Source organism: Dromiciops gliroides, chromosome 2, assembly GCF_019393635.1.
Source record: "Dromiciops gliroides isolate mDroGli1 chromosome 2, mDroGli1.pri, whole genome shotgun sequence".
In the NCBI taxonomy this organism is placed as follows: Eukaryota; Metazoa; Chordata; class Mammalia; order Microbiotheria; family Microbiotheriidae; genus Dromiciops; species Dromiciops gliroides.
In genome coordinates, this window is record NC_057862.1 from 237,441,245 (window position 1) to 237,453,850 (window position 12,606).

General features: G+C 41.5%; 1 protein-coding gene across 2 annotated transcripts in view; it reads left to right on the forward strand.

The window, feature by feature from the left end:
* The first annotated feature begins 573 nt into the window (after window positions 1-573).
* Window positions 574-12,606, forward strand: part of ABCD4 (ATP binding cassette subfamily D member 4) — a 64,220-nt gene continuing 52,187 nt past the window's right edge. The window contains exons 1-2 of one of the 2 annotated variants that reach the window (XM_043989907.1): window positions 574-747; window positions 9,530-9,648. In XM_043989907.1, the coding sequence (XP_043845842.1) occupies window positions 701-747; window positions 9,530-9,648 (166 nt within the window). In that variant the 5' untranslated portion in view covers window positions 574-700. The remainder of the gene's footprint in view (window positions 748-9,529; window positions 9,649-12,606) is intronic. The other variant, XM_043989905.1, reaches the window with a different exon arrangement.

Genomic DNA, 12,606 nt, shown 5'->3' on the forward strand with positions numbered 1-12,606 from the left:
TGCCTGTTCATATCCTTTGACCATTTCTCAATTGGGGAATGACTTGTATTCTAACGTATTTGATTCATTTTTCTCTATATTTTAGAAATGAGGCCTTAATCAGAAACACTGGTTGTAAAAATTGTTTCCCAGCTTTCCATTTATCCACTTTCAGAGAGAGAACTGATGAACTCTGAGTGCAGATAGCTTTTTTTTTCCCCCAGCATGGCTAATATGGAAATGTTTTGCAATGACTTCACATATATAATGGGTATCCTATAGCTTGCCTTCTCAATGAGAAGGAGAGGGTATGGATGGAGGAAGAGTTTTTGGAGCTCAAAATTTTTAAATGAATCAAAACAAACAAATAAATAAGTAAATCTCTGTCCCTGTCTCTGTCTCTGTCTCTCTCCTCTGGAGGCTGAGCTTCCAAAAGACTTTCTAGCTCTCCACAGCAACATCTCTGTGTCCTGGGGGGATCTTCCTCTCTAGGCGACAGCGCCTTCTCTATGATCACGCCCCAGGCCCCTCCTCCCAGCCGGGCCCCGCCCCATAGTCTTCCGAAGCCCCGCCCCCTCCCTGGCCCTTCCCTGCTCCTTCTCTCTTCTCCCCTCCCCCTTCCCTCTCTGGTCGGGGAGCCTAGGGTGCTCACGCTCAGCGAGGAGGCCGGGGCTCTACTGCCAGAGTAGCCGGGTGCGCGCTCCACTGCTACACCGGCTTCATGACGCCCCAGGGGGCAACACGGGGGAACCCCGAGTCAGCCGCGAGGTGAGTTATGGCATCCCACTCCGGGCGCCCGGGGAGTGCGGGGGACGCAGGCCGGGCGGCTTTGGGGTGCAGGATCCGAGCGGCTTGGGGCGCAGGCGGTTTGGGAATGGGCAGGGCTGGAAGCCCCGGAGAAACAATTCCTATACTCCGGGAGCTGAAGAGACCTCAGCGAGTCCAGTCCCTTCATTTTACAGGTGAGGAAACTGAGGCTCAGGGAGTTGAGGAACTTTAAAAAGGTCATACATAATAACAGTAGTTTTCCTTTCGAAACTTCACGTAAGCCCAGTACTATACAGTGATCTCTTTTGATCCTCGTAACAACCGTGGGAGAGAGGTGCTGTTATTTCCCCCATTTTATGAATGGGGACAGTGACGCACAGAGAGGTTAAGTGACTCTGCCAGGACCACACAGCTAGGAAGTAGCCAAGGTAGAATTCGAACTCAGTAGCCCCTGACTTAAAGTCCAACACTGCTCAATGTACTATGCAGTTACCCATACAATACTTAAAAGTGCAGAGCTGACACTTGAACCCAAGTCCAAGCAGTATTCTTTCCAATGTTCCTTGATTGTGGTTAGCTTCCAGCAAAACATCGCAGAATGCGCCAGGCATAGTGTTCGGGATTAACTGAGTATTGCTCAGAAACGTTCTCAACTCTTGCTAAAAACAAACAAACAAAAAACCTTTTAATTACTTTAATGATCTTATTAAAAGTTTTGAAAATCCATAAGTACCCCAGGGTCATCTATCATTCTAAAGAAATCTGATCATTATAAAGTCCTATAGACACAGAAGTAAAAAGGAAATTAGAGTCTCTCCTGACTCCAGGATATAACTTAAATTATTGTCATTATTCATTTAGGGCAGCTAATTGCCTTAAACATCCAGTCTATCTCCAGTCGTCCTGATGTGTGTCTTGCCACTGGACTCAGATGGCTCTGGAGCAGCGAGTGAGGCTGGTAACTTTGCCCAGCCCTGCCTCACTTAAATCCAATTCACTGCAGGTCATGACATCACCCAGATGTCATGGTCCTCTTTGACAATGGAGGACAAACAACAACAATCATTCGAAAATAAATTCCATGTTATGAGATTGCTTTTCTGTGACTGGCATGATGGTGAGTACAGAGAAAAAATTGGGGTTAATTGAAGTGGAATTATCGTTCACGAGAGTCAACTATATGGCAATACTCAGTTTTTGCCCTGGAGGAGCTAATTTTTTTTTTTTTGGTGAGGCAATTGGGGTTAAGTGACTTGCCCAGGGTCACACAGCTAGTACGAGTCAAGGGTCTGAGGGCAGATTTGAACTCAGGTCCTCCTGAATTCAGGGCCGGTGCTCTATCCACTGCGCCACCTATCTGCCCCCAAGCTAATTTTTTAATAAAGAAATACAGCATATTTAGGGAAACAGTGGCCAGGGAAGGGATTTTGATCTAGGTTGGGGTTTCTTGACATTTTCTTTGCATCCTACCATGTCTTGGGGAGTGTGGTGAAGTCTATTAGGGCCCCTTCTCAGAATAATGGGTTTTTTTTGGGGGGTGGTGAGAGGTTGTTTGTTTTTAGTTTTGGAGACAATTGGGATTAAATAATTTGCCCAGGGTCACACAGTTACTAAGTATCTGAGGCTGTATTTGAACTCAGGTCTTCCTGACTCAAGACCCAGCACTCTATTCACTCTCCATCTTGCTGCCCGAGAATAATGTTTTTAAATGCATAAATTAAAATGGCAAAATTACATAGGATTACAAAGGAAACTCATGTTGAGCTACATTTGTTAAAATATTTTTTTTAAGTCTTCAGATCTGAGGTTAAGAACCCCTAATCTCTTCAGTTACTATTCAGATCCTCAATCAGATTCTAGTATGAGCTAGGAACTGTGAATAGAGGTTCAGGGTAATCGATTCTCTAGCCCTTTTCAGTTATTATTGCTCCCAATACTAGATGGGATTATATCCCATCTGTGTCTTCTCATGGACTTGGAATCAGGAAGTTCTGTTTTCAAATCCTGCCTCTGATACTAACAATGTGACCATGGGCAATGCAGGGAACATCTTTGTATTTGTCGCTTCTTTTGTAAAATGGGGATGCTAATACCTGTATTACCTTCCTCCCAGGTGTGCTGGGAAAATCAAATGAGATGCTGTGTATAAAATGCTTTGCAAACTTTAAAAATACACATAAATGCCACCTGTTATTTCTTTTTTTTTTGACACTTTTTTTTTTTAAGTGAGGCAATTGGGGTTAAGTGACTTGCCCAGGGTCACACAGCTAGTGTTAAGTGTCTGAGGCCGGATTTGAATTCAGGTACTCCTGACTCCAGGGCCGGTGCTCTATCTACTGCGCCACCTAGCTGCCCCAACCTGTTATATCTATACATGTATATTTGTATGTATATTTTTAATTGGTACAGGAAACTTGGTGAGGAGACTCCCTCTACCAATGCAGATTGATAATTTGTACTACTTTATAATTTTTAATTTATAGTTTTAGCTTCTTGGGCACCTGAGAGGTTAAACAAATTGCCCTGAGTCTCAGGCCCAATAAGTGTCAGAGACAGAAACATCTAGAGCTGGAAGGAGCCAGATCCTCTGAGCTCATCTAATCCCACCAGATGTTCCTTACTCTGAGGTCTGCTTTTTATCCATTAGACCTGTCTGCCTTTGCTTATGAATATTGTTCTTGTTATTCTTGTCCATATTCTCCTATTGTTTCCCCATAAAGGATCAATCTAGGCCCCTGGGTATACCACTGCACTTCCCCAAATATTGCCCATCCTCATAGAGCATAAAAAACCTTACAAACATTACAGTGCTTTTGCAGAAAGTAAGCACTTACTTATTAACTGTTCTCTCCCTTTCTCTCTGTCTGTGTGGGTCTCTGTCTCTTTGTCTCTGTCTCTCCCTTTCTCCTTCCTCCCTTTCTCTGTCATTCTCCATTTCTTCCTCCCTCCCTCTTTTCCTTTTTCCTTCCATCCTTTCTCATTCCCTCTCCCTCACTTTTTTGTTTTGTGTGAGGCATTTGGGGTTAAGTGACTTTCCCAGAGTCACACAGCTAGTAAGTGTTAAAGTGTCTGAGGCTGGATTTGAACTCAGGTCCTCCTGACTCCAGGGCTGGTGCTCTATCCACTGCACCACCTAGCTGCCCCTCCCTCACTTTCTCTCTTCCTTCCTTTTTTTTCTTCTTCCCACTTTCCTTCTCTTCCTTTATCTCTTCCATTTCTCTCTTTCTTCTTTTATTCTTACTTTCTTTTTTCTTTCTTTTCCCTCCTTTCTCCCTCCCTCTCTTTTTTCCTTTTTTCTTTCTATCTCTAATTCTCCCTCTTTTCTTTCTCTTCCTTCCTTCCCTCCCTCCTTCCCTCTCCCTTTCTTCCTTCCTTCCTTCACAGAAATATAATAAACTACTTTAATGTGGATTTGGGCTGAGATTGGTGATATTTAATTTCCAAGTTGTGGGTTACCCAGGTTTCTCACTACTTCTGCCTTTTTCCTTTATCTGTGGGGCATTTTTTAATGCTCAATTACTGATTCTTGGGAGGCTGAGGGAAAGCCAAGGATGAAGAAGTGACCCTTAGCTTAGGAAGAATTTTCCTAGGATCATTGGTCTAGAACTGGAAGAGACCTCAGAGATCATTCTAGTCCAGCTCCTTCATTTTCTGAGTGAGGAAACCGAGACCCTGATGAGTCATAATTTTGCCCAAGGTCATGGAGATGGTGAATGGCATCTCTCTCTCTCTCTTTTTTTTTTTTTTGGTGGAGCAATGAGGGTTATGTGACTTGCCCAGGGTCACACAACTAGTAAGTGTCAAATGTCTGAGGCCGCATTTGAACTCAGGTCCTCCTGAATCCAGGGTCCGCTCTTTATCTGCTGCGCCACCTAGCTGTCCCCCTGGTGAATGGCATCTTTTTTTTTTTTGCATAAAGCTTTTTTTTATTATTGAATAGAATTTTATTTTCCAAAATATATGTAAAAACAAATTTTAACAACAATTTTTTAAAAAAATTGTGTTCCAACTTCTTCCTCCTCCATTCCCACCCCCCACCCACTAGAACTCAAGCATTTCAAAATAAGTTATACATGAGTAGTCATGAAAAACATTCCCACATTAGCTAGGTTGTGAGAGAAAACAGTCAAAAAACTCCCAAAACTTCAGACTGAGGAATTGTCAAAGAGAAAAAAATTTTTTTTTAAAACTGTGTTTCCAGGGGCAGCTAGGTGGCGCAGTGGACAGAGCACCGGCCCTGGAACCAGGAGCACCCGAGCCCAAACCCAGCCCCAGACACCCGACACCCACCAGCCGCATGACCCCGGGCAAGCCACCCAACCCCAATTGCCTCACCAAAAAAAAAAAAAAAGAAAAGAAAAGAAAAAAATGTGTTTCCATCTATTTTCAGATACTATCACTTCTTTCTCTGTAGATGGGTTGCCATTTTCATAAGTCCTTCAGGGTTATATTGGACCATTGCCTTGCTGAAAATAACCACATCCTTCCCAGCAGATCATCTTACACTATTGCTGTTATTTTGTATACAGTGCATTTCACTCTGCTTCAGTTCATGTAGGTCTTTCCAGGTTTTTCTGATAGTATCCTGTTCATCATAACCTAAATAAAGTACCTTAAACTTGACAAAGAATTTTCTTCATATTAGCCCAGCAAAATAGGTACCATACGTTTTGCCATTATGGTGAATGGCATCTTAAGGATTCCAACCGTGGTTCTCTGCCACCAAATTCAACATGTACTATTTGCAGTGTACCAAGCAGGGCTCCTTAAACTAGGTTGTACCAAGCAGGGTCCCTTAAACTAGGTTGGCAAGTAATGCCTCTAAAAAAAATAGGAACGGCTCTCTCTCTCTCTCTCTCTCCTCCTGGGACTGATAACTCCAATTTGGGACTTGGAAGGGATAGTCAGGTAACCTGGACTGTCACCAGTGAATTTAATAATTATGATTTTCAGACTACCCTCAGTAGGAGGGTGTACTGAGAACTTGGCAGGTGCAAAGTGTTGATTAAAATGGATTATTTGGGGTTTTCAGTTGTCTTTACAAATCTTTACTCTGCCTTCCCCAAATCTAAACTAAAGATATAATAAGTATAAATATAATATGTAATGTAAGCTAGAATAAACTAGGGGAAAGTAGGAATGGACCAAGGCCAGTTAGATATTTAGCAAAGCAGAGACCGTCTGCCTGTTTACCATGTCTGCTTCCCACTTCCAAAGCCCCCAAATGCTTCTAAAATGAAGGAGAGATTTGGGCCATCAAATGGCAGAACAAAATAATAATAATAACTAGCATTTATATAGTACCTACTATGAGCTAGGCATTGTGCTAAGTGTTTTGCAAATATCTCATTTGAAGGGGGCAGCTAGGTAGCACAGTAGATAAAGCACTGACCCTGTATTCAGGAGGACCTGAGTTCAAATCCAGACTCAGATACTTCACATTTACTAGCTGTGTGACCCTGGGCAAGTCACTTAACCCTCACTGCCCACAAAAACCCAACTATATCTATATCTATCTCATTTGGTCCTCACAACAACCCTGGGAGGTAGATAGTATTATCCCCATTTTACAGAAGAGGAAACTGAGGCAAACAGGGGTTAAGTGACTTGCCCAGGGACACTCAGCTAGTAAGTTGTCTGAGATGGGATTTGAACTTAGGTCTTCCCAACTCCAGGCCCAACACTCTATCCACTTCAGCACCAGCTGCATTGTACACTACTACTACTATTACTACTACTACTACTACTACTTCTTCTTCTTTCTTTCTTTCTGTGGGGCAATGAGGGTTAAGTGACTTGTCCAGGTCACACAGCTATTAAGTGTTAAATGTCTGAGGCTGGACTTGAACTCAGGTCCTCCTGAATCCAGGGCTGGTGCTTTATCCATTGTGCCACCTAGGTGCCCCCCACCCTGATAATGACTTTTGAGATTTGGAAGGAAAAGCAGAGCAACCACTCTGATGGAAGGAAGAAATGTTTCAAAGTAGGGAATGTATAGTAGAGATTCAAGGTTTTTATGTACAGCCCTCTTTCCCCACCTCTTCTTTGTGTATCAAAATGTCCATGTTTGTTGATGTTTGAAAAATAAAATTAAGAAAAAAAGATGGGGCAGGGGCCAGCTGCAGACTTTGGTACTGACAGTCACTGCCGCTGAATCAGCAGAGAATTGTTAACAGCAGCTGATGCTGAATCAGCAGAGAATGCAACCTAGTACTCGATGTGGTTCATACTGTGTGATTTCATTAGTTTAGCAAACTCCCAGTTAGGAAAACTTCCTCTTCCGATGTTGATGGGCACCTGTTTTCTAAGAGGCTTAGAGAGACACCTGGATCACTGAGAAATTGAAGTGACTTTCCTCCAGTCATCCAGCCAGTCCTTTGTGTGGAGTATAAAGTAGCTGGAAAGAAAGGGTTGGAGTGGGGTTGATATTAGAAGATTGCAGTTGGGCTCTGGGAGGTTGAAGGGACATGTTTAGGGTTTTGGCATTGGTCTTAAATTTGGGGCTTCTTCAGAGCTCTCTTCCTAGATTTTTTAGCTATCATACTCTTAAAGCAGTTTAACTGTTCTGGCCTTTTTTTGGGGGGGCAGGGCAATGAGGGTTAAGTGATTTGTGACCCAGGATTAAAAAAAAAAAATTAGACCCATGGAAGATAGCCAGGGCCAGAAAATCAATTTCCACCATTTTCATAAGATCAAAGGCTATCTTGTCCTGGAGGTCACTTGGCAACATAGTTTCTCTTTTCTGGAATCCAAAGAAGATGGTTAAGGAATATGTGAAATGGGTGACAAAGGAAGAAACACAATTTCAGTCTCAAGTTGGGTCCAAGAAGGACTTACAATTCCTATTCTTATTCTCTTCTCTACTGGATACTGAAGTTCATGGGATTCTAGGTTGCAAAATCACAATTTTCAGAGCTTGAAGGGACCTTGAATCATTATAAGAAGGTGAAAAGGAGCTAAGTTTGTGGCACATGAATGTAATGAATATTGCTGTGCTGTAAGGAATGATGTGTCTGATGAATGCAGAGAAGCAAATTGTCATGAACTGATGCAGAGCGAAGTAAGCAGAGCCAAGGAAACCATATACACAGCAGTTGCAACAATGTAAATGGAAAGAACAACTTCACTCCATAAAATCAAAAGTAAATGTAGCGGGGCAGCTAGGTGGCGCAGTGGATAGAGCACCGGCCCTGGAATCAGGAGGACCTGAGTTCAAATCCGGCCTCAGACACTTAACACTTACTAGCTTGTGTAACCCTGGGCAAGTCACTTAACCGCAATTGCCTCACCAAAAAAACCCCAAACAAACAAAAGTAAATGTAACAAAATTAGAAAGACCAAAGCGGAATTCCTCTTCGTGAAGTTGGGAGGTCCACAGGTATTGTGTTTTTGTATTTTTTCCCTATGTTTTGCTCAGTTATGCTGGGGTTTTTTTCTCTAAAAAATTTGTTGTCAGTCATTTCAGTTGTGTCTGACTCTTCATCAATCCCCATTTAGGATTTTCTTTGTGAAGATATTAGAGTGATTTGCCATTTTCTTCTCTATCTCATTTTACAGATGAGGAAACTGAGGCAAACAGGGTTTGAGGAAAGATTTAAATTCAAAAAGATGAGTCTTCCTGACTACAGGCCTGACACTCTATCCACTGTGCCACCTAGCGATAGCTCTCTGGGAGGAAGAGGAGGGGTAGGGATACTTAGGATAACTATGATATAAGAAACTAATGATATCAAAAATAATTATGGGGCAGCTAGGTGGTGCAGTGGATAAAGCACCAGCCCTGGATTCAGGAGGACCTGAGTTCAAATCCAGCCTCAGACTCTTGATACTTACTAGCAGTGTGACCCTGGGCAAGTCACTTAACCCTCATTGCCCTGCCCCCCAAATATACATTATTATTATTATTATTATTTAAGAAAACAAAAAAGGAAAGGAACCAAGAACAGAAAAACATCATTTTTATGACTTTAAAGGCAGCTATGAGAAGCAGCAATACATAGTGGGTAAAGAAGCAGCCTCAATGTCAAGGAAATCTGGGCTCAGGTCCTGCTTCTGACACTTGCTGGCTGTGTGACTGGGGTTGAATCACTGAATCTCTCAGTAATCCAGGCATCTCTCCGCCCCTTAAATTGTAGAGCAGGTGCCAGTCTGCCTTGGTAAAGGGCACAGATTTTGTCTAAAAATATTGGGTTCTTTTACTTGAAAACTGGTAGAGGAGATTCTGTAGGTAAAGCATTTTATGTGGTCCTTATTTTGTTGTGTTTTATATACCTGGAGTAGGTCCCTGCAAGAAGCCTAGCAGACCCCACTCATCTAAGCTTTCAGGGGAAGAAAGATAGCTAGGTAACCCAGTGTAGAGAGGGTTGGGCCTGGAGTCAGGATAGAACTAAGTTCAAATCCAGCCTCTGACACTTACTGGCTGTGTGACCTTGGGCAAATTACCTAACCTCTGCCTGCCTCAGTTTCTTCATCTGTAAAGTGGGGATAAGAGCACCTACCTCAAAGGGTTTTTTAAAGGCTCAAATGATATAACAGTTGCAAAGTCCTTAGCACAGTGCCTGGCATGTAGTAGTTGCTATGTAAATGCTTATTCCTTTCCCTCCCTCCCTTTTTTATTCTAACCTGATCAAAATCAGTAATTCCCTGCATGGGGTCCTGGAAGCTATAATAATCAGACATTGATTTCTCCCCGAGGGGTTTCCAATATCAGCTGGTAAAAGAATTTTCTTTGTGGGAATGTTCTCGCTTACTAACCTTTATTCTTCATCTTCCTTCTCTTCAGGCCCCGGCTGGATCTGCAGTTTCTCCGACGATTCCTAAAGATACAGTCCATCTTGTTTCCCAGTTGTTCATCGCAGAATGTCTTGATGTTCCTGACCCTTCTTTGTGTCACCCTGCTGGGTAAGTGAGTGTGTGTAAAGGACAGAATGCTTCCCTAGGCCCTTCTGTCTCTACGAACTTTCTTTTTTCTTCTCTTGTTCAAATGATTATGTAACAACAACAACTATTCATTCATTCATTCACTTATTTATTTATTCATTCATTTATTTTTGTGGGGCAATGGGGGTTAAGTGACTTGCCCAGGGTCACACAGCTAGTAAGTGTTAAGTGTCTGAGGCCGGATTTGAACTCAGGTCCTCCTGACTCCAGGGCCAGTGCTCTATCCACTGTGCCACCTAGCTGCCCCTACCTCAGCTCTCAAACGGCGAACTCCCACACACTGCATTTGAAACCCAGAACGGATCTATTACACCTTTTTATAACCCTTGCTTTATCCACTTTGCTACCTAGCTGCCCCAGCAACTAGTATTTATTAATGTTTTAAGATTTGCACAACACCATAAATTTTGTTTCGTTTGATCCTCACAAAAATCCTGAGAGAGAGGTGCTGTTTGCCCCAGTTTCTTCATCAGTAAAATGAGGATAATTTTACAGATCAAGAAACTGAGGCAGACAGAGGTTAAGGGACTTGCCCAGGGTCACACAACTAAGAAGTGCCTGAGGCCAGATTTGAACTCAGCCAGATGAGTCTTCCTGATTCCGGGCCTGGCACTCTATCCACTGTGCCACCTAGCTTCCTCTATACAAGGCGTCCAAAAAATCTTTTGGGACTAAGGCTTTTGAGACAAACCTTGGCATTTAAAATGCTTTACAACCTGCCCCTTTCTAGTTTTCTGATCTTTTAATCTATTACTCTTCTTCATGAACTGTGTGGTTTATCTATATTGGCCTCATTGTTCTTCACATAAAACTCTCCATCTCCCATTTCCTTCTTTTTGCCTTGCCATGTCCCCTCTTCCTTCCTCTACTCCCCATCCCCCCATATCTGGAATGTTCTCCCTCTTCACATCTGAATCTTAGAATCCCTGGTTTCCTTTAAGACTCAGGTAAAGGAGCTCTTTTCATGTTGGCTAACAAAGGAATGCCCATCAATTGGGGAATGGCTAAACAAGATGTGGTACATGATGGTGATGGAATATGACTGTGCTATAAGAAATGACAAGCAGGAAGATTTCAGAAAGGCCTGGAAAGACTTATATGAACTGATGCATAGTGAAGTGAGCAGAACTAAGAAAATGTTGTGCACAGAGACAGCAATATTGTTTGATGAAGAACTGTGAATGATTTAACTATTCTCAACAATTCAGTGATCCAAGACAATCCCAAAGGACAAATGGTGAAGCAAACTATCCACCTCCAAAGAAAGAATTCATATTGATGGAACACAGACTGAAGCATGCTATTTTTCACTTTCTTTTTTCTTTTAAGTTTTCTTATCCAAAGTGACTAATGTGGCAGTGTTTTACATGATTGCACATGTATCTGATAGCTTAGCGAATTAGAGAGGGAAGAGGGAAGGGAAGGAAGGAAAGAGAATTTGGAACTCAAAACTTTAAATAAAAATGTTTATTAAAAAAAATAAAAATAAAAAAGATTCAGCTAACGAGGTAGTTCCATGAAGCAGATAATGCCTTCCCTCTAAGGGAAGGATTTTTTGATCCGGGGTCCATGAATACTGTTAAGGGCTAAAATTCTAGCTAGTCTGTCTAAAATACCTAATGAGTGGTCGCCAATCAATTATAAGCTTTAGCAAGAGTTAGACTTTTAAGCATTTATTAAGGAGAATAAGAGTTTGGTAAATTCTAGCTAGTCTGTCTAAAATATCTAATGAGTGGTCGCCAATCAATTATAAGCTTTAGCAAGAGTTAGACTTTTAAGCATTTATTAAGGAGAATAAGAGTTTGGTAAAGAGAGAAGAAAAGGCCTAGATTCCTATCTATTAAAGGGAGAGCACATTTCTAGCTCCGCTCTCCACCAGAGTCCAAAGGAAAGAGCCCCAGAGCGAGAGTCAGTCTCTTCCTTCCTCCTCCCACTAGCCCGCGTCACTTCCTGACGCCAAAGAAAAGACTCCTGGTCTTGCCCTCAAAGACCTTCACTTCATGGGTGGAACTCTTCTACAGTAAGTCTCCAGCAGGTGGCGTTATTCCAATCATTACAATACCCAAGGGATCTTGTGGAGATCATGAATTTGGATGAGGAAAAAAAAAATTACATCTTTATTTTCACTCACCTTTAACTGAAATTTAGCATTTATTTCAATTATAATTTTTTAAAAATTTGTTAAATATGTCCCAATTACATGTAAAAAAAAATTTAACACATTTAAAAAAAAATTTTGAGTTCCAAGTTCTCTCCCTCTTTCCCACCCTTCCATCTTCCTTGAAAAGGCAAGCAATTTTGATTTCAGTTATAAATGTGAGGTCATATAAAACATATTTCCATACTAGCCATATTGCAAAAGAAACACAAACAAAATAAAACAATAAAAATAGAGAAAGTTAAAAAAAAAAAGTATGCTTCGGTCTGCATTCAGAGTTCATCACTTCTCTCTGTGGAGGTGGATAGCATTTTTCATCATGATCTTCAGAACCATCTTGGATCATTGTCTTGGTCAGAGTAACTAAGTCTTTTACAGTTGATTATTGTTACAGTGCACAATGATCTGGTTCTGTTCACTTTGTATGAATTTATATAAGTCTTCCCAGGTTTTTCTGAAACCATCCTTCTCATCATTTCTTTCCTTTTTAAGAAAATTATATTTTATTTTTCCCCCAATTATGTGTAAAAACAGTTTTTAACATTTAAAAAAATTGAGTTCCAAATTCTTTCCCTCTTCTCCCCTTCCCTGAAATGCTAAGCAATATGTTATAGATTATACATATGCAATGATGTAAAACATATTCCCATCTTAGTCATTTTGTGGAAGAAATCTCGACCAACAGAAAAAAGAAAGTGAAAAATAGTATGCTTTAGGTATGCATTCAGATGGCTCATCATTTTTTATAGCATAATAGTATT